The sequence below is a fragment of the Enhydra lutris genome, unplaced genomic scaffold (genome assembly GCF_002288905.1).
Source record: "Enhydra lutris kenyoni isolate GAN:26980312 unplaced genomic scaffold, ASM228890v2 scaffoldscaffold3, whole genome shotgun sequence".
Classification (NCBI taxonomy): domain Eukaryota; kingdom Metazoa; phylum Chordata; class Mammalia; order Carnivora; family Mustelidae; genus Enhydra; species Enhydra lutris.
In genome coordinates, this window is record NW_019154087.1 from 71901663 (window position 1) to 71923405 (window position 21743).

General features: G+C 39.8%; 1 protein-coding gene across 2 annotated transcripts in view; it reads right to left on the reverse strand.

Moving 5' to 3' along the window:
• LOC111154769 (coiled-coil domain containing 25) overlaps positions 1-21743 on the reverse strand; it is a 49444-nt gene that overhangs the window by 23606 nt on the left and 4095 nt on the right. For both annotated transcript variants that reach the window (XR_002641106.1, XM_022514671.1), the window contains exons 2-5: positions 20491-20538; positions 16048-16087; positions 10825-10876; positions 5751-5826 (exon numbers count right to left, since the gene is read on the reverse strand). Coding sequence is in view for 1 of the 2 variants with exons in the window: in XM_022514671.1 (XP_022370379.1) it covers positions 5751-5826; positions 10825-10876; positions 16048-16087; positions 20491-20538 (216 nt within the window). In the remaining variant the exon portion in view is untranslated. The remainder of the gene's footprint in view (positions 1-5750; positions 5827-10824; positions 10877-16047; positions 16088-20490; positions 20539-21743) is intronic.

Consider the following 21743-nt stretch of genomic DNA (forward strand, 5'->3'; position numbering starts at 1 on the left):
CCAATTACCAAAGTCCAACAAAGGGAAAGGCAGCGCGAACGGCCATGGAGGGATTCAAACCACCAAATACTTTTTTCTTGAACGCGCCCATAATAGGCAAATGATAAAGGTGACCAACACGACTCAAGCAGAACTATTATGAAGGAAAGCAGGGGTCTGTGGCTCAGCTTCAGGGACTTCCGAGACTCCCAAATACTGATTGCGAAATCTAGGATACGCATTTTTTAAAAAGAGAAATGGACTAAACAGCTTTCCCTCAGATTCCCAATGGAGTCCTTGATTCAGCAAAGGCTGAACATTGAGATAAAGCAAAAAACCACGGTCTGAGATTCAAGAGACTGGCATGTGCCCCGGCAACAACACAAACTGTCTGTGTCCCCTAGAGAGCATGCCCATGGCTCCCGGAATCTCAGCTGAAACAGGAGGCGACTGGACTAGCAGAGTTGTTTGTTTGTTTCTCTTCACAGTGGCCCCCCTCTTTTACCAAAGAAAATGTATCAAAGGAATAAAAGCAGAGATGCTCTGGATGAAAGGGGTGCCGGGTACCCCATACCCCACTCATTCCTCCTACCACCTCCACCTCACATTTCCCCTCTGCCCGGGACTGCTTCTCAGGCATCTCGAAGAACCTCAGTTTAGTCACTGGTCTGGCACTCTTTAAGGCCCTCTTCAGTACATTACAGAGTTTATTAAATCACCATATACAATGGAGAAAACTGGTGCCCAACTGCTTAAGTGATCAAAATTAACCTCATCAAAAATGGAGCAAAATAGTACCATGTGCCTCCCAACTGTAACACACAAGATTTCACTTAAGTGATATTCCTGACTCAAGTGCAAGTATCAGACCAACACATATTACAGGATATCCTACAAGTGGTTTCCATTCAAAGGGTCAACATCTTGAAAGATAAAGAAGTGTCTTTAGAAGCAGGAAAAAATATACAGTGGAAAAAGACCATCTCTTCAATAAATGGTGCTGGGAAAATTGGACAGCTATGTATAGAAGAATGAAACTCGACCATTCTCTTACACCATACACAAAGATAAACTCGAAATGGATAAAAGACCTCAACGTGAGGCTGGAATCTATCAAAATCCTAGAGGAGAACATAGGCAGTAACCTCTTCGACAATGGCCACAGCAACTTCTTCCAAGATATGTCTCCAAAGACAAAGGAAACAAAAGCGAAAATGAACTTTTGGGACTTCATCAAGATCAAAGCTTCTGCACAACAAAGAAAACAGTCAACTAAACAAAGAGGCAACCCACAGAATAGGAGAAGATATTCGCAAATGACAATAAAGACAAAGGGCTGATATCCAAGATCTACAAAGAACTCCTCAAACTCAACACACTCAAAACAGATAATCACATCAAAAAATGGGCAGAAGACATGAACAGACATTTCTCCAAAGAAGACATACAAATGGCTAACAGACACATGTAAGAATGTTTATCATCATTAGCCATCAGGGAGATTCAAATCAAAACCACACTAAGATACCACCTTACACCAGTTAGAAAGGCCAAAATCAACAAGACAGTAAACAAGTGTTGGAGAGGATGTGGAGAAAGGGGAACCCTCTTACACTTTTGGTGGGAATGCAAGTTGGTACGTGTAGCCACTTTGGAAAACAATGTGGAGATTCCTTAAGAAATTAAAAATAGAGCTTCCCTATGACCCTGCATTGCACTACTGGCTATTTACTCCAAAGATACAGATGTAGTGAAAAGAAGGGCCACCTGTACCCCAAAGTTCATAGCAGCAATGGCCACAGTCGCCAAACTGTGGAAAGAGCCAAGATGCCCTTCAATAGACAAATGGATAAAGAAGATATGGTCCACATATACAATGGAGTATTATGCCTCCATCAGAAAGGATGAATACCCAACTTTTGTATCAACATGGACAGGACTGGTAGAGATTATGCTGAGTGAAGTAAGTCAAGCAGAGAGAGTCAATTATCAGATGGTTTCGCTTACCTGTGGAGCATAAGGAATAACACGGAGGACATGGGGAGATGGAGAGAAGGGAGTTGGGGGAAACTGGAGGAGGAGACAAACCATGAGAGACTGTGGACTCTAAGAAACACTGAGGGTTTTGGGGGTAAGGTTGGGGAGTTGGGTGAGCCTGGTGGTGGGTATTATGGAACACACATATTGTATGGAGCACTGCATGTGGTGCATAAACAATGAATTCTGGAACACCGAAAAAAATTAAATTAAATTAAAAAAATAAGTGTCGGGGTGCCTGGGTGGCTCAGTGGGTTGAGCCTCTGCCTTTGGCTCAGGTCATGTTCCCAGGGTCCTGGGATTGAGCCCCATGTTGGGCTCTCTGCTTAGCGGAGAGCCTGCTTCCCTCTCTCTCTCTCTCTCTCTGTCTGCCTCTCTGCCTACTTGTGATCTCTGTCTGTCAAATAAATAAATAAAATCTTTAAAAAAGAAAAGTTCTTTAAAAAAAAAAATTAGCGTCTTCAGGTTAAAAGAGACTAGAGATATGATGAATAACTATAACATATGATCTTGGGTCAGGAAAAAAAATGCTATAAAGGGATAGTAGTGGGACAACTGGGAAAACAACTGGGACTGTATATCAAATGATAGTATTCTATCCACATGAAATTTCCTGAATAAGGTTACAGTAATACAGTTACTTAAGACAATGTTCCTGTTCTTAGGGCATACTAAAGAGTTATGAGGTCTAGAATTTTTCCATCGAATGATTCAGCTAAAAAAACAAATAATTAGAACATTATAGAGAGAAAGCAAATACATATGGAAAAATTATTGAATCTAAGTGAAGGGCATATAGGAGTTGTATTTTTTTGGCAACGTTTCTGTAGCTTTGGAACTTTTTTTTCAAAATGAAGATTTAAAAAGATCTCCATGTGCATGGTGCTATGGGAGATCTAAACATGGATCAGACAATGGGTCTTGCCTTCCAAGACTAAAGGAAGGCAGGTAAGTATGTAAATCACTACTATGAAAAACAGAACTCACCACGGCGCCTGGGTGGCTCAGTCGGTTAAGTGTCTCCCTTTGGCTCAGTTCATGATCTCAGGGTCCTGGGATTGAGCCCCGTGTCAGACTTCCTGACTTCCTGCTTAGCAAGAAGTCTGCTTCTCTCCCTCTGCCTTCCCTGCAACAGACACCCCCTCCCCTGGTCCCCACTCTCTCTCTCTCTCTCTAAAATAAAGCAATCTAATCTCAAAAAAAAAAAAAAAAAAAAAGGGAAAGATAAGAAAAACAGAACTCATCAAATGCTACTTGAAAGGTAGAGGTAAAGTGCTCCAAGAGGGCAGTGATCACCCACGCTGGAAGAAGGCAAAGGCTCCACTGGATCAGTTAATACAGTTTAGTGGTTTAGACAGAAGACTTTTAGGTCAGACTGACTTCAAATGCACCTGCTGCCACACTTCAGAGCTCTGAGGACTTGGGCAGGTTCCTTAACTCCCTTAAGCTCAGCACCCTCATCTCTAGAATGAAAATAATAATGCATATCTCAGTAGAGTTGATAAATGAAATAATCTGTGAAGTTTTTAGCACAGTGCCAGGCATGTAATTAACGCTCAAGGTTAGCTATTAGTACCATTACTACAACCACTGGGTGGACCTTGAACCTTAGCTTGCATCTAGACATGAGATGACTGACAAGGCAGATAAAACTGAGGAAAGAGAAGACAACATAAGCAGAGGTGTAAGGGAAGAAAACAGCCAAGACATGCTTTGGCTGGAGGGTGAAATATGTGAAGGGAAAAAAAGCCTGTAGTCAGAGCATAGATGCTTAACTTCCAGCTTAAGAAGTCTGGACTTAACTGTGTAATTAAGGGGAGGCATGTCATAGAAAGTATCTAAGCTTTTAGAAAGTTTAATCTGGCAAAGGAGTCTACGAATAAACTGCCCAGATTCCATGATGACAAACAAGTTTAACTCAATTTCTTGGTCCCGAGAGCCAGAGGTGGTCAAGCAGGGGGTTGGGGGGTAGATATTTTAACCACACAGCGATGAAAATGGAGCAGCTCAGCATCCTCTGCTGTCAATTCCTGGGTGAGGTTCCTGGGCTCAGCTACTTGTTCTGCTAAGAGAGCTTTCACCGGGGAAAGCTGAAATGGAAAGCAGCGGAAGGAAGTGTCAGAACTCTTCTGTCTTTTCTGTCTTCTCTAAAACTAGTAAACTACAAAAAGAATAAGAAGAAAGAGGCCACGCCCAGAATAAAGAGTCCAAAGATCCCTTAATAAAGTCACATCTCCTCACCAGGGGCATGGAAAGGGGACAAGATCACGTGAAAGAGGTTGCAACACACAGGAGGATAATGATTGTTTTAATTTTATTATTTTTACTTTAATAACTGAAGCTCGTGACTGGAAATCTTAAGAACTCTGTTCTGCTCATAAAAATGGAATGTCCTAAGACTAACTGCAATTTAATGATTTATGGAGTTGAAAATCACTGGCTCTACAAGACCAGACTTCTACTTTCTTTGGCTCAGTATCTGACTCTGTAAAGCTGCCCAACTTAGATTTAGGAAACCCTGTCTAAGTGATGAGGAAAGGGTACACTGGCCAGCTCTTATCCTATAATCTCCAGCCCTGGTACCTGCTCTCAGTTATGTGTCCGCCCTCTATCCAAACCATATTACTTTCCAACCCTCTAGATCATCTCATAACCTCACATCTCACCAAACTTACCTCCACTCTATCTAACTCTATGTCCTACACCCCAAAATCCAACCTACTAGCTCAACCATTCTTAGCAGACTATCATCTCCTGGCTTCCTTTTTAAGTCCCACTTCCTCCCCCAAAATTATCCTTCTTGACCTGTACCGACTACTGACTGATTAAATCTACTATTGACAGAACTAAACAAGCACCAAACCCAGAATTGCAGGCCTCCCCTAAAACAGGCCAATTGTTCTCAACCCTCTGTGCACATTACAATCTCCTGGAAAACAATGGAAAAATATGGATACTTATGGATCACCCCAGACCACCTAAATGAGATTCTCTAGGAGATAAAAAGATCAACAGACTTGATATCTTCACAATATACAGGGAGAAGAAGGAATGAAAAAAGAGAAGGAAAGAGTAGGAAACAGGGATATAGAGGTTTGAGTTCTAGAATTTAAGTACAAATGATGAAAAGAAAGACATCACACAGCATTAAAAAATAAAGCCTTGAGACAATCTCTTGCTTAGCTATTAACCTAACCTCATTTCCAGAAGCTTTCTTTCTTTCCTTTTTTTTTTTTTAAGGATTTATTTATTTGTGTGTAAGAGAAAGAGCGAGTCACTAGTGTTAGGGCAAGGGCAGATGGAGAGACTATCCAAGCAGACTCCCACTGAATATGGAGTCCCACAAGGGACTTGATTTCACGAGCCATGAGATCAAGACCTGGGCCGAAACCAAGAATCAGATGCTTAACTGATTAAGCCACCCAGGCATCCCCAAAAGTCTTTCTACGAACAACACCAAGGATAGGCACGTCTAGACAAGCTTCCAGTCAAGGTAGTGAGAACACGGTAGAAAGAACTGAGAAAGGACTGGGAATATGAGAGTGGTGGAGAGATTAGTTTTCAAGTCTTGGACAGGTAGCAGAACTGCCACCTTAAAGAACAAAACAGGGGAAAGGTATATTACAGATTATTCGTTTGACTCATGCGAAGTCACTGACATGTTTTCTAAAATATATTCAATTTCAGACATAGACATTGGCATTAATTCTGAAAACACCTCTAGGAAAACTGACCTTGAATGCTATTGGCCTTCACAAGATGGGCACAGTCCATCAGGACTTCCTTTGGAATGTCTTCTATCTTCTCCCCCTGGAACATAAAAATAAACCAGATGGTTCACTACCTTGTGACTGATCAATACCAGAGCACTTAGAGGGCTTTAGTGCCTTACTAGGCACAATTAAAAGCAGAAGGTCTTCACTGTATCTCTGAACACTGAAAAGTGAAGTCTATATTATGGGAATGTTTGAGAGAAGGCAGTACAAGTAATATGGAAAATAATAATACTTAATAAGTGGGGGGAAAGGGTATAAAAGAAAACCACCAAAATACTAGCTGGAATTATGTCCCAGGTACTTTCTCCTCTCTCGTTACTTTCTTCTCTTCATTCTTACTTCTGGAAATATTGTAGGGAAATGGTGCCTATTTTTGATAATTAGAAGTCTTCTTGGCTGAGATCCCTACGACCTTCCTCTCACAGAGATATCTTATGGTCTTGGGTCTCAAATGTCATTTGAGGCAGGTCATCCACCAGCCTTAATTAGGAACCCAGCTCTTTGTGTGTTCGATAGAGCCACCCACCCTAACGGAAAAATAATATTGACTCATTTTTCTGTACAAATACTGTAACAAAGTCCAAGCTGAATAAGCAAAGTCATTCCAAAAGAACAAAAATATTTCAAAGGCAGAGCAAGCGGGAATCACCTCAGTGCTGGCTACAACTAGGCATGGGACTAAAGCACCACTTCTGTATGGGAATGAAATGTTCTACCCACCGAAATAACTTGAGATAAAGTTTATTCCAAGATGTTTCTGAATTTTGTTTTGTTTTGTTTTAAAGTGGGGATCACTCAAATAAATGAATTTTAACCAAAAAAATACATGATTTAAGTTTGCCACTACTTCAATGACATACCTCATGCTAAGCAATTCCCTGACCACTTAAAGAAAGGATTCTGAATTTAACATATTAATAATACAATGTCATTACTAAGACCACCAACCATTACACTAGGCCATTAAATGGTGATAGTGATGCCTTCAGAAGCTTCTAAAATGCACAGAAGGACATTCTGTTCTAAATAAATTCAAATGAGTAAGTAAAAAAAGAGCTACCACTTTTTAAGTAGCCACCATGTGCCAGGCACTAAGTAAACAGTCATATGAAATAGACAGCATTCACTTTAGCAATGATGAAAATGAACTTTAGCAAGGTTAAGTAACTGGGCCAGGGTCCCCCAAATCTAGTAAGTGACAGAGCTGAGAGACAGGCTCTCTTGGCTGAGACAGAGCTGAGACAGAGCTGAGACAGGCCTAAGCGTTGTAGCAACTGACCCCAGGGTACAGTGCTTTCAGAATTCTTGTGGAAACATAGGTTCTTGATCCTTGATGTTAGGCTACATCCTGATATCCCTTCTTATTATCTGTGTCTGTCACTATGGCTGAAGCGATCTCATCTTTCTGTTGGCTACTTCTAATATAATATGAGCGGACTTAAAACAATCTTTCAGCTTAGCATTATGCATAAAGTCAGAGTGAACTGACTGGAGAAGTCTGAGGTGCTCTCAATATGTAAATGTCAGAACTGTGACTGTGGGCTTTGTGCCATCTCTGACAACGAGATAAGAGACCTCTAGATAGGTGAGGGTTTTCTACAGGTTTCTGAAAGTCAAAGAAGCCGAGGAAAAAACACTGCTGAAAATCCATGATCTTCAAGGTCTGGGTTGAATTGAACTGAATTCAACAACCAAAAAGTTAACACATACGATGCTTAGCATGTGCTAGGCGTTATTCTAACTGCTTCAGTCATTATTCTAACTGCTCAGCTAATCCTCACAATGGCCCAGGAGGACAGGCACTGTTAGCTCCTTTTACAGATGAGAAAACGGGCATAACAAGGTGATCTCCTCAAAGTCACACAGCTAGAGAACCACGGCTCACCTCCAGCAATCTGGGTCCCCAACCACTTGGTCTGACTCCAGCTCCAACACTCACTTAGGACCTACTAAGTACAAAAGGCTATGCCATTTACTGCAGATTGACCAGGTAAACTTCCCTAAAGAGTATGTATTTTTATAGAACACATGACGTGCTTCCAAAAGAAAATGAAATTAAACTTCTTCTCAAACAAGGAGTAACTGGTGGTAAATGAACTTGGGGCTACCACTATTACTTCTATCTCCCGACAAAGCAGAGTCTAAAGGAAAAAAAAAATTAATCCAAACCAAAGGGAAACTTGGTAACACCATACTCTTACTCTAAAGTTAAAATAGTTCCAAAATGGCAAGAAGTTGCCAAGGAGAATCCAGACTTTTGTTCCATCACAGAGTTCAATCTTCCTCTTTTTCCTTTACAACACAGTTCTCAAAAACAAACAGTATAAATAAATATGTGGCACACTGTTTAACCTTGCTAATAAATTAAGAAGTAAATATTATTATAATCATAATGAAATAGCATCTTAAATTTATTAAAAAATTGTCAAAAGATTGCTATTGTTTTTAAGCTATAAAATCCCAGGAAAGATTTGGAAAACCTGTATTTATCAGGTAGCATTTTAAACTAGTGCAATTATTTTTAGAGGGCAGTATCTTTTGGCTCAGTGATTCCATTTCTGAGAATCACTATAAAAAACTTAATTCAAAAGAAAAACAGAAAATGGTTCATTAAAAAAAAAATTTCTTGTTGGTAATTCATAACACCGAAAACCATAAAGAACTCATGTTCTGACAAGAGAGGTTCCGTATTAATTGTGGCACAACATCTATCAACTCAAAGCATCCAGTCAAAACAATAAATATGAAATACAGTAAGATGAAAAAGCTTATCAAACTGTCATTTTAAAGAGTAATATAATTAACTAGAGGAACTAACAATTGTTGCATAATACAACAGGATGGAATATAAACTGAGACAAAAAAAAATCTGAGTGCGTGGCATGACATCACTGAAAGGCATCGGGTAAAAAACGGAGCAGCTTACAAATAACTTTGGAAAACAGTATTTTGACTGGAAACTGTAAGGCAAAAAGATAAAAATAATTGCATATAAACACTCTACTTTAGTTGATAAAGTTGTTTTGCATGGGGAGGTATCTGAACAGATCTGAAACCACTTATACAAATAATGGAGTTGAGTAAGCAAATAGATGGTGGATCGTGGGAACCAGGCTTCTTGCTCTGGGAAGGAAGTAACAGAGAAGCAAGGAGAAAAGGCTAGAATGGCCTCTGTAATAACAGATTAGTCAGAGACATCAGTATGAGCTCATGTTTAGCTTAAAATAGATAAAAATGGAGACACAGAAACAAAGGTTTGTAGGAATTACTAACATGTGTTAGTATACACACATGTAGTTCCTAGCTCTGTAGCTGACATATACATACATGTAGTTCCCAGACCTCGGAGAGGGCCCAGAAGCAATGACACTCCTGGAGCAGTGAGCACACCACGTCCAGACTTGGCTTCTAAGTACCATTCCCCAATAGAAGGAATCAGCATTCCTTGGAGAAAGGGCTGATTCTAGGACTGTGCAGGGAAAATATAAGAGAAGTCCACAGAATCTTAGCGAGCCAGAAAGTAAGGAAGTGCTCAAAAACAAAAGGATGGGAGCATATCAAAGGAACACAGAAGCCAGGCTGAAAGAGCTCCAACCGAAGCTGGGACAATTTCAGCAACCAAATAACACAGAACTGGTTTATAACCCAGAGTATAAAATAAACATATGAGTCCACAGTGATACAAATAAATTACTGTATTAAATATACAGGGGAGAAGAGGTAAATCTTCCTTATATATGTAAATACTCCGCCCACTGCAAGAAGTAGAGCTTAATTCCATCCCTACCCCCTTGAGTGTGGGCTGGACTTGATGACTTGTTTCCAAATAACAGAGTATGAAAGGGGGGGGAGAAAAATAACACTCCAGTGGGCAAACCTCACAAACACTGGCCTGGCCAGGAGATGAAGGTTAGCCACGTCAGTGCTAAGTTCTATCAATGCATGTACCCTTGACATGATGTGATGAGGAGGGTGCTCCACCTTTGTGCTATTTCTTCCTCCAAAACCCAGAACTCCAGTCATGAGGAAAACATCAGATAAACTCAAACTGAGTGATATTCTGTCAAGAACCTGGCCAGTGCTTCTTAAATTGTCACGGTCATGAGAAATACGGAGAGTCTCACATTTGCAGTGTGAAACTGCCACGTATGAGAGCCTAGGCAGATGTGACCATTAAACACAGTGTGGGACACTGGGCTGCTTCCTGGGACAGAAGGAGGACATTAATGGAAAAACTGTGAAATCAAAACAGAGTCCAGAGTTTAGTTAATGGTAATGTACCAATGTTGGTTTCTTGGTTCTAACCAATCTGCCATAGTCATGTAAGATAATCACAATAGGGGAATAAAGGCATGGGGTCTAGGGGAACTCTGTGCTATCTCTGCAACTTCTCTCTAAATCTAAAATCATTCCAAAGTAAGACATTAAAAAAAAAAAGTAATACACACAGCAAGTATATATGCCCTATGATTCAACTGTATAAAATGTAATATATGAATGTAAAGATATTAGAAAACTAGCGCTTTTATGTTACTAGGAGACACTGCATTTTTTTTCCCTTTACTATTCTAATGCTGTTTTAAATGTCTCAAAGAAACCCCTAATAACTGGGAACATCAGTCCTCAGTGAGGCAGGAGAATCCCATGAGTGTGAGAAAAAGGAACCACATATGATCTCCACAGGAAAAGACAGAGGTCCAGAACTGTCAACTGAAATGAAAGGGAGAGGAAGCAGAGGTGACAAACCACACAGCTGAACTGGCAGGATAATTATGCCAGTCAGGGCAGTGGTTCTAGCTGGGGTATATGGACAATGCCCCCTTCCAAGTATCCAAAAATCACCAGACTTTCCCTTAAGTGATGTTCCAGGTCAGGGGTAACACATCTCTTCATTTGCTCATTTTTCAACTGTTATACATATTTATTACTTTAAGCAATTTAAACTGCAAAAAAAAAAAAAAAAGGACAGAGGACAAGATAGGATGTTCATCCCCAGAGAAAAAGTCATGAGTCTACGTTTAAATCCAGTTACCTTATGTAATCGAAGGTATACATGAGCCGAAGAGAGTTTGTCCACATGAAACCTACAAAGAATGAAAACCACTTTTAGCAAGAGGTATAAGACAACCATCTCCTCAGGCCCCTTGCATTTAAAGCATTCCAATCCAGAAAGTATTAACTCAGTGCTTACCACATGCCAAGCACCACAGGGAGTATAAAACACAACCACCGCCTCTAAAGGCACTATCAACTGGGAGAGGTAAGATAAACATGAAAAGTTCTGCAGCTGTGTGAGACGAAGTGCCAAGATGAATACCAGAGAAATGGAAATACCCTGGAAAGGGTGATTTTTCCAGTGAGAAAGAGCTACCCATGACCAAAGGCTTCTATGAAGGACTGAGGTTTAGAGAGTCCCTGAAGGAAGCAGAGGACTTAGAGAAACACAGGGAAAGGAATTTCAGGTGAGGAGAGAAGGGAATGAAAGACGTCATCAAGACTGCCGTGTTGCAAGCCTGGGAGACTGGTAGGACCACAGGGGGGAATACTTTCTGGTTGGAGAAGACACCAGCTTGGGAAAAAAGATGAGAGGTTTGGTTTGAGACATCCTAAGTTTCAAGGCATGGCAAAACAATCCAAAGAGAGGCACAGAGTAGAGTCATAAAATGGGTCAGACCAACAACTCATCCTACCTCACATCTGGCAATGGCCCTAATACAGGCCTTCTCAGAAAGCATGGGGCATACCCTTTATGATACTGCCCTAAAAGCATTTGGAATGTCCTCCCATCTCAATGTCCCAAATAAAACCTTACCTTTTATTAAGGCTCTATCACCCACCAATGTAATGAAATCTTTCTAAACTTAATCCCTTTCTCACCTAGTCTAGTGTTTAAGGTTTTCATATTAATAATTCACCAAATAAAGTTGACTTTCTCTCTTTTCAACATCCAGAGATGCCCCCAGGATTCTAGCACCAAACAACAGTAACACATGATGGTCACTTTGGGATTCTGTTAACTTGAATTGTCTCTTCCTTAGTCCATAACGTCCCGGGCTGTAGAGTTTTCAGTAAAAACCTAAGGAGGTTCCACTGCATCCCATTATGTATTTCTGAAGACATTTTCTTAGCATTAATGTATCTTTCAGAAGTGAAAACAGTCACACACTCACACCTAGTACAAGATGCAGATAGCATGATTCTACATAAATGTTAAGATTATGGTGTTCCTAATATTCTTTTCAACAAATTAAGCATCTTGTTAGTCACTGTGGATACAGAAAAATAGTACACATTTTTGGCAATCAATGATGACTCTAGGTTTGTTTTTTTTTTTACTTTTTATTTTTTTAAAGATTTTATTTATTTATTTGACAGAGAGAGAGAGAGCTCACAAGCAGGCAGAGAGGCAGGCAGAGGGGGAGGGGAAAGCAGGCTCCCTGCTGAGCAGAGAGCCTGATGCCTATGGATCCCTATGCTAGGCTCCATCCCAGGACTCTGAGATCATGACCTGAGCCAAAGGCAGAGGCTTAACCCATTGAGCCACCCAGGCGCCCTCTAGGTTTTATTTTTAACCATTACTGCTAGCCAGAAGTGGATATTGATTTTTCCCCAACTGGTTCATTTACTCATTTGCAGTCCCATATAAAAGATTGCTACTGATTATCGTCTTCAGCTTGGCCTTTTCCATTGGGAAAAAAATGTGTTTTTTGCAAATCTAGAAATTCTCTATCTCATTACTCTCTTTCAGAATCTTAGGAAAGACCCCATTAGGAAGCAAGTTCAGCTGAGAAGTAACTCCTCCCATTCCAACTTGTTTTAAACCACTTCTCCACTTACAACTTTTTCCCACATACACACAGTAGTTTAATTGTATTCTGATTTCCCTTAAGAAAAGGTCTCTGATATGGAATTTTGTCAAAAGAAGTACACAAATAATTCAATGTATATCTAATCCCAAAACCCACACGGGAATATATCACTGCTGATACACAGACCAATTCCATGCTGGTAGGTTAACCTCTATGAGGGCACAGGGAATGCAGGGAAATACAGGGCTTGGTTGAACCGTAAAAACGAACAAAAAACCCCCCAAAAAGCCAGCTCTACAAGTTTCCTTAAAAAAACCCTTCCAAACCTTCTAAAATGTTTACTCCAAAAAGTTTCAATTATGCCCCGTAGTTCCCTAGTTCCTTCTTGTCCTTGTTATCTTCCTCTCTCTTAACTTCATCCCTGTTTTCTTTACTGAATGCAAAGACTAGAAAGCTCCATAAATGAGTGTCAATGACTGGGAGATGCAGAGATGCAGACCCTCAGAACTGAGTCATTTAACTCCTCAAAGTGGGGTCCCTGGAAATAGTGTTCACTAGGGTGTCTGGAGGCAATCTATTTCTATTTTTCTATTTTCTTTTGTTTAAAGATAAACCCAGTTTCATTCTCATTTAGTCCCGGGAAAATCCTTTGCTAAAAGGTGCCTCAGAAGGTTTTCTGGTATAAACTCAGGTAAAGTTCCAAAGTGTACCTTGGAGAGACACAGGTTGGAAAAATCACCTTGGAATGCTGATCAACTGAATCATTCCTAACATGCCGAGGAATGTTCCCACGATTGCCAAAACAGTCCTGAAACTGAGGGCTGGCTATTCCACTTTACATTAAGCCCCGAATAGCTTCTGAACGTAAAAGTCCATCACTTCCAACAACAGTCATTAGTCTCAAGAGTTGGTCAAGATGGGTACCAAGGTATCTATAGACATTAATTTGGTTAAATGGCATTCCAGGAGAGAGTAAACCATAATGAAATAAAAAACTCAACTTAGAACACATAGGGCATAGAAATTTCTCTTCCATGTATTTAATTTTTTAAAAAATTAAGGTAAAAGGCTGTGGTAAATTGACTTCCGTGGTACATCTGAATACTCTGAATGTGGCACCTTTACTAGGCAAGTATTTACACCTCAAACGTGACATGTTAGAAATTCACAGCAGATAACTACATAACAGAGGCAGCCATTCTCATCTCCCTTGACGGGATCTGGAGCTCTTTGGGTTTTAAGGACAACTGAAATAAGCCAGCTCAGTGATACATCCTCAAAATGGAGATACCAGAATGCAGTTATTGCAGAGAAATGTCTAGTAGAGATGACTGCTAGAGAGGCAGAGAGTTAATCAAGAAGTTAATAAATATTTATAGGATACGTATCCAGGCCAGATGCGATGGTAGGTAATGGGACGGGATAGTAAGTAAAGTGATCATTGTCCTCATGAGGCATATAATCTAGAGTTCCAGGAAGGTAAGCAGTACTCAATCCAAAAGCCCCTTGGCAGTGCACACTGCCCACCTGAGGTAAGGGGGAACCAAGCAGTGTCTACCTTGAGGACCCCTAATTTTTGAGTTCAGAAGACAGGCCACTGTGCTGGAAGAGGGGGCAGATTGGGGGGGGGAAGACTTTAAAATTCCTCAGGTTTATAGTGCCTCCTGGCTCCTGGAGTTCGGACTTCAGAGAAGACAGACAGGAAAGCATTTCCTCTTAGTCATGAATTACCCCCTCCATCATGGGGTAGACTGAAGCAAGAGAGAAGGCGCCCTTTGGTGGGTACCTGCAGCTGGGCCTGGGGGTTCTGAGGATGGCTACCTCTGGGGGGAGCTTAAGTTAACCTCTGTGCAACAGTCTTCCTATTAAATGTCCAATGCTGTCCACTTTATTGAAACTGAAGCAGCCCTTCTAAAAAGTGTCTAACCTCTGTCTCTCTAGGGAATTGAGTGAAGGATCCAGGCCCACACTTAAGAGAAAGGAGGTCCAGAGAGAGCTGCAGCAATGGCCCGAGGGAGGAAGGAAGTCACCCTTAGCCAGAGAGCAGCAGCCGAAGGGAAGAAAAAAGTTGGTACTTCAGAACTCCAGCCAGCTGGGGAAACAGCAACAATCAGAGCACATCTGTTCAGTGTCCCAGAGCCTTAGTTTCTTCATCTGAAAATGGGTATAATACCAGTAACTCTTTTACAGGGTTACTGTGAAATTAAAGGTATTAATACAGTAAACACCTACCAGTACTTGGCATATAGTGAGGTATTCCATACATATTCGTTATTACTATCATTAAAGCAAATAGGATCTGTGTGCTTATCTTTAGGGACAGCACTGCGGGGAAGGGCAGTGTTTGTGGAGTTGTGGAGACCATATCCTGCTCTCTATATAGAATTAGGCTCCAGGAAGAATAAATGAAACAAGATGGGATTGGGAGGGAGACAAACCATAAGTGACTCTTAGAATCTCATAAAACAAACTGAGGGTTGCTGGGGTGAGGGGGGTCGGGAAAGGGGGTTGGGGTTATGTACATTGGGGAGAGCATGTGCTATGGTGAGTGCTGTGAAGTGTGTAAACTTGGCGATACACAGACCTGTACCCCTGAGGATAAAAATACATTATATGTTTATTAAAAAATAATAATAAATAAAAAATTAAAAAAAAAAAAAAAAAAGAATTAGGCTCCAGGAGAGACACATCACAAGAGTAGAAGCTGAAGACAGAAAAGGAATGCAAACTGAGCCCAACAGTGTTCTGTGAAAGTCATGGGAGTCCATGTCCTCCTAAAAGGTTCAAGGTCTGGGAGGTAGAAATGCCCATATGGCATTCTAAGGCAGTCAGAAAAAGAAAAGAATTCAACTAAAATGAAGGAGTTTTTTGATCATTGGTCATAGTCCTTTGGGCTGGGTTTTGTGAGCAGCAAAAATAATCCTGGAAGGGGGCAAAGAAAGTAATTATTATGTTTTAAATTTCCAGAAAATATTTTAGAGGGAGTAGAGGCTGGATCAAGATGGTACTAACCTCATGAGGGAGTTGGAAAGACAAAGGGAAGCCAGACTCTGTTTTCTTTAAAGCTGGACCTGGTCGGATGCTCTATCTATTCCATCTAGAGGGAAGCTTCTATTTTCCTCATTGCAACTTGTGAGGCCCTCACTGATCCTTTGTCCTTTCAGGAAGAATGGTCTGAGTGTGTGAGTGAGGTGGTCTCATTAGCCCACTATGAGAAGACACACATGAGGTTAAAGGAAAGCCTAGGTTCCAGAGGCCTCTGGGGTCATCCCTAGTTTACAAGGCAATTGTAAATGAGGGGAGCTGGCAGGCAGCTACTTACCACAGACCATTCATAAACAAAATGCAAAGCCTAAGTTCTAGGTTTCAACATAAAGATCAGGTGGGCTGGCCAAATCTAAAAAAGTAAACAAGGCATAGAAAGCAGAAGCAAAATTATTTCTTACCAAATATCTTCAGGCCAGCCATGCTTTATTAGATCTTCATCTATAGTGAGAAACAAGAAAACAAAGAAAAGGTTAAAAAAAAAACCTGTCAAATGAAAATATGCCAGAGTTTACAGTAAGCTGTGGAGTGGAGAAATACCAAGCCTTTCCACAACCGTTTCTCTCCCTTAATGGAGGAAAGAGTAATTCAGAGAGGCTCTGATGCTTGAAAACACAGGAAAAAGAAAAATTTGTAAAAATGGTTTTTACATTTGGGCCATGATAATTGTTATTATTTTTATAATAACACTTCTAAGAAACTTTAAAGATATTTCTATTAAAAGGTAGTAAAACTTCAAATCAGAGCACCGAAGAAGTTAGATGAGGTCTTACAAAACTGATGCACTGTAAGAAATTTATTTGTTAAAATGGTTTTACTAATCAGCGGACCGCATTTTACTTTTTTAAAAAAGACCTCTCAATTATAAAATTGTAGGACATTAGAAGATACAAAAACCACCAGAAGTATAAAAAAGGAAATAAAAATCATCTAAAATTCTGTCACATACAAAAGAAAAATAAAATCGAAGAAATAGCTAGAAATTAAAACTGTCTCTCTGGGATGGAACATGGGTGTTGGAAAGGATAGGGTGAAAAACAAATGTTTTTATGATACGCATTGTTACTATTTGAAGTTCTAAGCTATGTATTTGTTAGAGCAAAGTAAAATAAAAAATGAAAAAGTTCTTTGGAAACAATGACTACTTAATTCTATCATGTGAATAAACTTTTTACTGTTCACATTTGGACTGTTCTTAATAATAAATGCTTTAGTAAATATTTTTAAAATAAATATGTCCATATTCCTGATTATTTCCTTCAAGCATATTTATAAAAGGTCAATTATTCCTTCAAAATGTATACTTTAACATTTTTAAGGCTAATAATATATTATCACTACAGAAAAATAATATCAATATACACTTCCAAAAGCCACATTAATAATTAGAAACTAATTGTGTTTAATACAAAAGCATTACTTAAAGTATCAGACACAAGGCTAAAAACTGTAAGGTAAACAAAATGATTAATGTGATGATTTAAAATGTACTCAAGAAAGTATAATCTATCTAACTTGAAAGGGGTATTCATTTTCCAGAAAAACAAAGGGATGACAAATCTTGGATGAGGGTACTCTTAGATACTGCAGACACCATAAATTTTCTGAAGGGCTTCCTACTAGCTTAAATGGGAAGCTGAGCCAATAGCCAACAAGTAATCAAAAAAAGTAAAGGGAAATACAAAAACCTCTTTCCCTCAGCCAGGCCATGTTTGGCTCCCTGGTGACACCTGCTGGCTAATAAAAAGAAAACATCTGAAAGCTTTTCAGTAAAAGAAAATTATTCAATTAAAAATTCACTTGTGTTCCACGTAGTCACTTGTCTGAAGTCATCAAGGCTGTTAGAAATAAGTATGAAGTTCTAGGAGCACAAGAGAATGGGGTGTTTTAAAAAAAATTTAATATTTTCATACAAAGCTGACTAGGAAAACGGACACCTCCAAATATCTCCAAACGGTCATGGGGGAAAAATGTACTATACATAGATTTCTTTCTACAAACATTTTAAGGGCAGCAAAACACCACTCCAGTGGGTTCTGGAAAGAACCTAAATTTACATCTGTCGAATCTAAATTTATGTCTATAGATATAAATCTGTACATAAAAGTTTCTACAATGGACATTCCTTTAAATGGGCTACAATCAAGCCCATCCTAGCTCTTCCTTCTCCACGAAGCCTTTCTGGTTCTCTCCCAATCACACTTACTCTCTGCCTCTCTACTGCTACAGCACTTACTCATACCGCTTCAGTGAACCCATACTTTGTTTTTTTTTTTAAAGATTTTATTTATTTATTTGACAGACAGAGATCACAAGCAGGCAGAGAGGGAAGCAGAGAGAGAGAAGGGGAAGCAGGCTACCCACTGAGCAGAGAGCCCAAGGAGGGGCTTGATCCCAGAACCCTGGGATCATGACCTGAGCCGAAGGCAGAGGCTTTAATGCACTGAGCCACCCAGGAGCCCCTAACCCATACTTTTTAAAATAGGCTTCATTTTTAAGAGCAGTTTTTAGATTCACAGCAAAATGATCATTATTTTTTCGTGTGTGTACCTCTCCAGCTTTAATGCTGGGAAAGCACAGATTACATCTTCCCCTTTGGCTACTCAGAGAGGGTGGCATGTGGACCCACACAGATCAGCCCCAACAAATAGTAAACTAAAATGGAAGGAAAAGAGAGACATGGTGGGACTGTCCCTAGCACAGCTGCCTTGAGAGCTCGTCAATGAGAAGCAGTATCAATGCAGTCCTTCATTGTAAGAAATAAAGTTTCCTGCCCAGAGTCATACAGTGCAAAACCCACACAACCGTATGGAGCAGCTTTAGGTGCTTTAAAGCTCCTTTAGGTGCTTCTCAGTAACCTAAGTCTTGGGCTTGCATCCTCAATGTAGTAGAAAGAAAAGTAGATTTGATCAGGTATGGATCTATATCTAGTGTAGGTAACCAGGACTGGTTCTAACTGTTCCTCCTTGCTCAATGTACTACAAGGAGACAGCATCCTCTTCTCAGCCACATTCATCAGGAGGATGCTATGAAAAAAATACAAATTACCTATGATGATGTATGAGTTACTAAGAGAAAGAGAAAACTCAAGTATTAATATACAGCAGATTGCTTCTCCATAACTCACACCAGAGACAATGTCATAAATTCAATACAAGGAAAAACTGTTTAAAAATTATTTTATTCTGTTGTTTTCAGGGTTTTCTTTTGTCTTGGATGGGATGTAATAGTCTTGCTATTCTCATTCTGCTTTATACAACCAGTATTATTGCAAAGTTCTAAACCATTTATACAGATCTGATTAATAACTATATATATTTACACAGCTATTACATGTATCACATTATACATTTTATATATATTACATTGTATGTTATATTAGATATGTGTATATGTTAACTATACATATAGTTAACTATAGATGTAGAATTCTACATCTACATATACTATAGTAATATATAACATTACTGTTCTCTGACATTTTTTCATTTTTGGCTTTGTTAATTTCATTCATGTCAAATGTCTCATAGTGAAGAATGTTATACTTGCCTCTTTTAAAGAATCAAGTTTAAACTGTTCTCAGTTTCAAACTGCACCTGGAACAGACTGATGGTTTTAGGGGTGGCGGCGGGGGGGAAATAAAGCAATACGTGGAGGTTAAAGAAAAGCAATTGGAGGGAACTGGCCAGCTCTCAGAGTCCTGAGGTGGTCACCCAGCCATGGAACAGTCCCAGGAGCAAGAGGAGCTGGTTCTGGGGAGCTAAAGAAGCTCCATCGGTGACCCCTACCATTGCTGAGCGCCCACCCCAGGCCAGGTGCTTTACTCAGGCTCTTTATTTAACCCTCACACCCCTGCAAGGCAGCACTGGCCCATGATCCTCTTTGTACACCTCAGCAATGTGAGGTTCAGAGAGGTAAAGTGACTACAGCCAGTCTGCTAAGAGCTTGCATTTTAACCCACATGGGCCTGAATTCAGAGTGCTTTTTTCCAAAACATGACACAAACCCTGTGAGAAGAGCCACTGTGTATTCTCCAAGCTTGAAGAAGAGAGGTTCTGTCAGGTCTCCAAGCTCCCTTGCTGCATATCTTTTCTCCCTCAGCTCAGGGCTGTCAACTCCCTGCTCCACAGCAAGACAGCTCACCTTCGTTTTCGTCTCCCTCCTCACTCGGGCAATCAGAAGGCCACATCCCTAAAGCGGTTTTCCCTTTCAAACTTTAGTTTACATTGATTAGTGGGTCAAAAAATTAATATAGCTGGTTGAGTCTAGCTTTGTAAAAATCAAACAAAACAAAAAAGAGGGCACAGCAAAAAGTATGGGCATTTTTTGTAAATTTTTGTTTTAGTTACATCGATGTGTACAGTGTGGAATAATGTATTTCATTCTGAGCAGAGTGATCAACAAAGTTTGAAAAAATAATGTTAACATTTTGTAACTCAAAAAGAGCCATCTTCAGCCTCAAAAATCCTAAAAGTATGTTTCCTCTATTCTTAAATGTGGTAAAAACATACAGAAAATGATCTTTACAACTAAGTCACACATGATTTTTACTTGATACAAATTAGCACAGGTTAACCTCTGATTCATATCACCTTATATCAGATACCACAAAACTCTTAGTAAGAGTTAAGTTTCTAATCAGCAACAAGTGGTCCAATAGACCCCAATATTATTTGATATAATTAAATCCCAGGAAAGTTAACCCACTGGAATGCCTTATAATGGGCTTAATTAGTAGTAATTAGCTGAAAACTCATATCTGACTAACCAAGGGCGGGTAGGGGAGGAGGCAATTAACACTTACCTGCTGGAAATTTCAAAATCAAATGCTTTTGAAAACTTACTTTCATATTTATCCTTTCCCATGTAAATAGTGTAAGCAGATGAATTAACTAAGACAAAACAAAAATATAAAAAAGTTAGATAATTTCATCCCCAACAAAACTGCCTCATGGGAAAAATACGCAACAAATACTTTGATTAGGGGTTGGCAACACATGGCCCACAGGCCAGATTTGGCCCTTTTTTGGAAGCCTGTATGCTAAGAAATGACTTCTACGGGGCGCCTGGGTGGCTCAGTGGGTTAAAGCCTCTGCCTTCCGCTCGGGTCATGATCCCAGGGTCCTGGGATCGAGCCCCACATCGGGCTCTCTGCTCAGTGGGGAGCCTGCTTCCTCCTCTCTCTGCCTGCCTCTCTGACTACTTGTGATCTCTGTCTGTCAAATAAATGAATAAAATCTTTAAAAAAAAAAAAAAGAAATGACTTCTACATTTTTAAGGAGTTCAAAACACAAAATGAGGAAGAATAAAGCTAGAGACTGGATGTGGCTCACAAAGTCTAAAATATTTACTATGTGGCCCAAATAGGAAAATTTTATTGACCCTTATACAATGGATACTTCCCTACTTTCATCAGGGATAGAGTTCAATAGAATTCCAGTTCAGCCCTATACTTTTGCCTTCTTCAAAAGAGTAAAAAAACAAACAATTTAACCTTTGCCTCAACCATTTAAAAATGGGCTCCTATACTTAGCTGAGTTTTTTCATAATTTTATTTTGGCAATATTCTCTTCCAGGTGAGCTGCAAATTATAATGCACTATCCCATTCCAGGAAAAGACAGTTTGTCAATTATCTTCAAAATCAGTGACTGAGCCCTGATTACACATTAGAATCACCTAATTATGTCCCAGGTCCATTAAAACTAACCAAATCCAGATTTCTGGTGGATAAGCAATGGTGTATTTTTTTTTTTTTAAAGGATCTTCAACTATCTCCAATGTGAAATGAGTGTTAGGAAATACTGCCTTAAGCCAAACTGAATATTCTAGATATGGCTTACCTTAGAAATGACATTTGTTTTACTGAGCTAGTGACTTGCCGCAGGCATCTTCCATCTAGGGTCAAACAAAAATTTAAGTTTCCGAAATTGAAATTCTATCTGGGCACTGGGTTTCCAAGCTAGTCTACCAAAACTTGTTTGACCCCATCTGGATCTAAACTCCTGAGTTAATAGTCACTGGGCCCCCAGTCTGGGCAGCCTGTTGGCTGTCATTCCAAGGCACAAACTAGTACATATGAGTGGAGCTCCGAAGGCC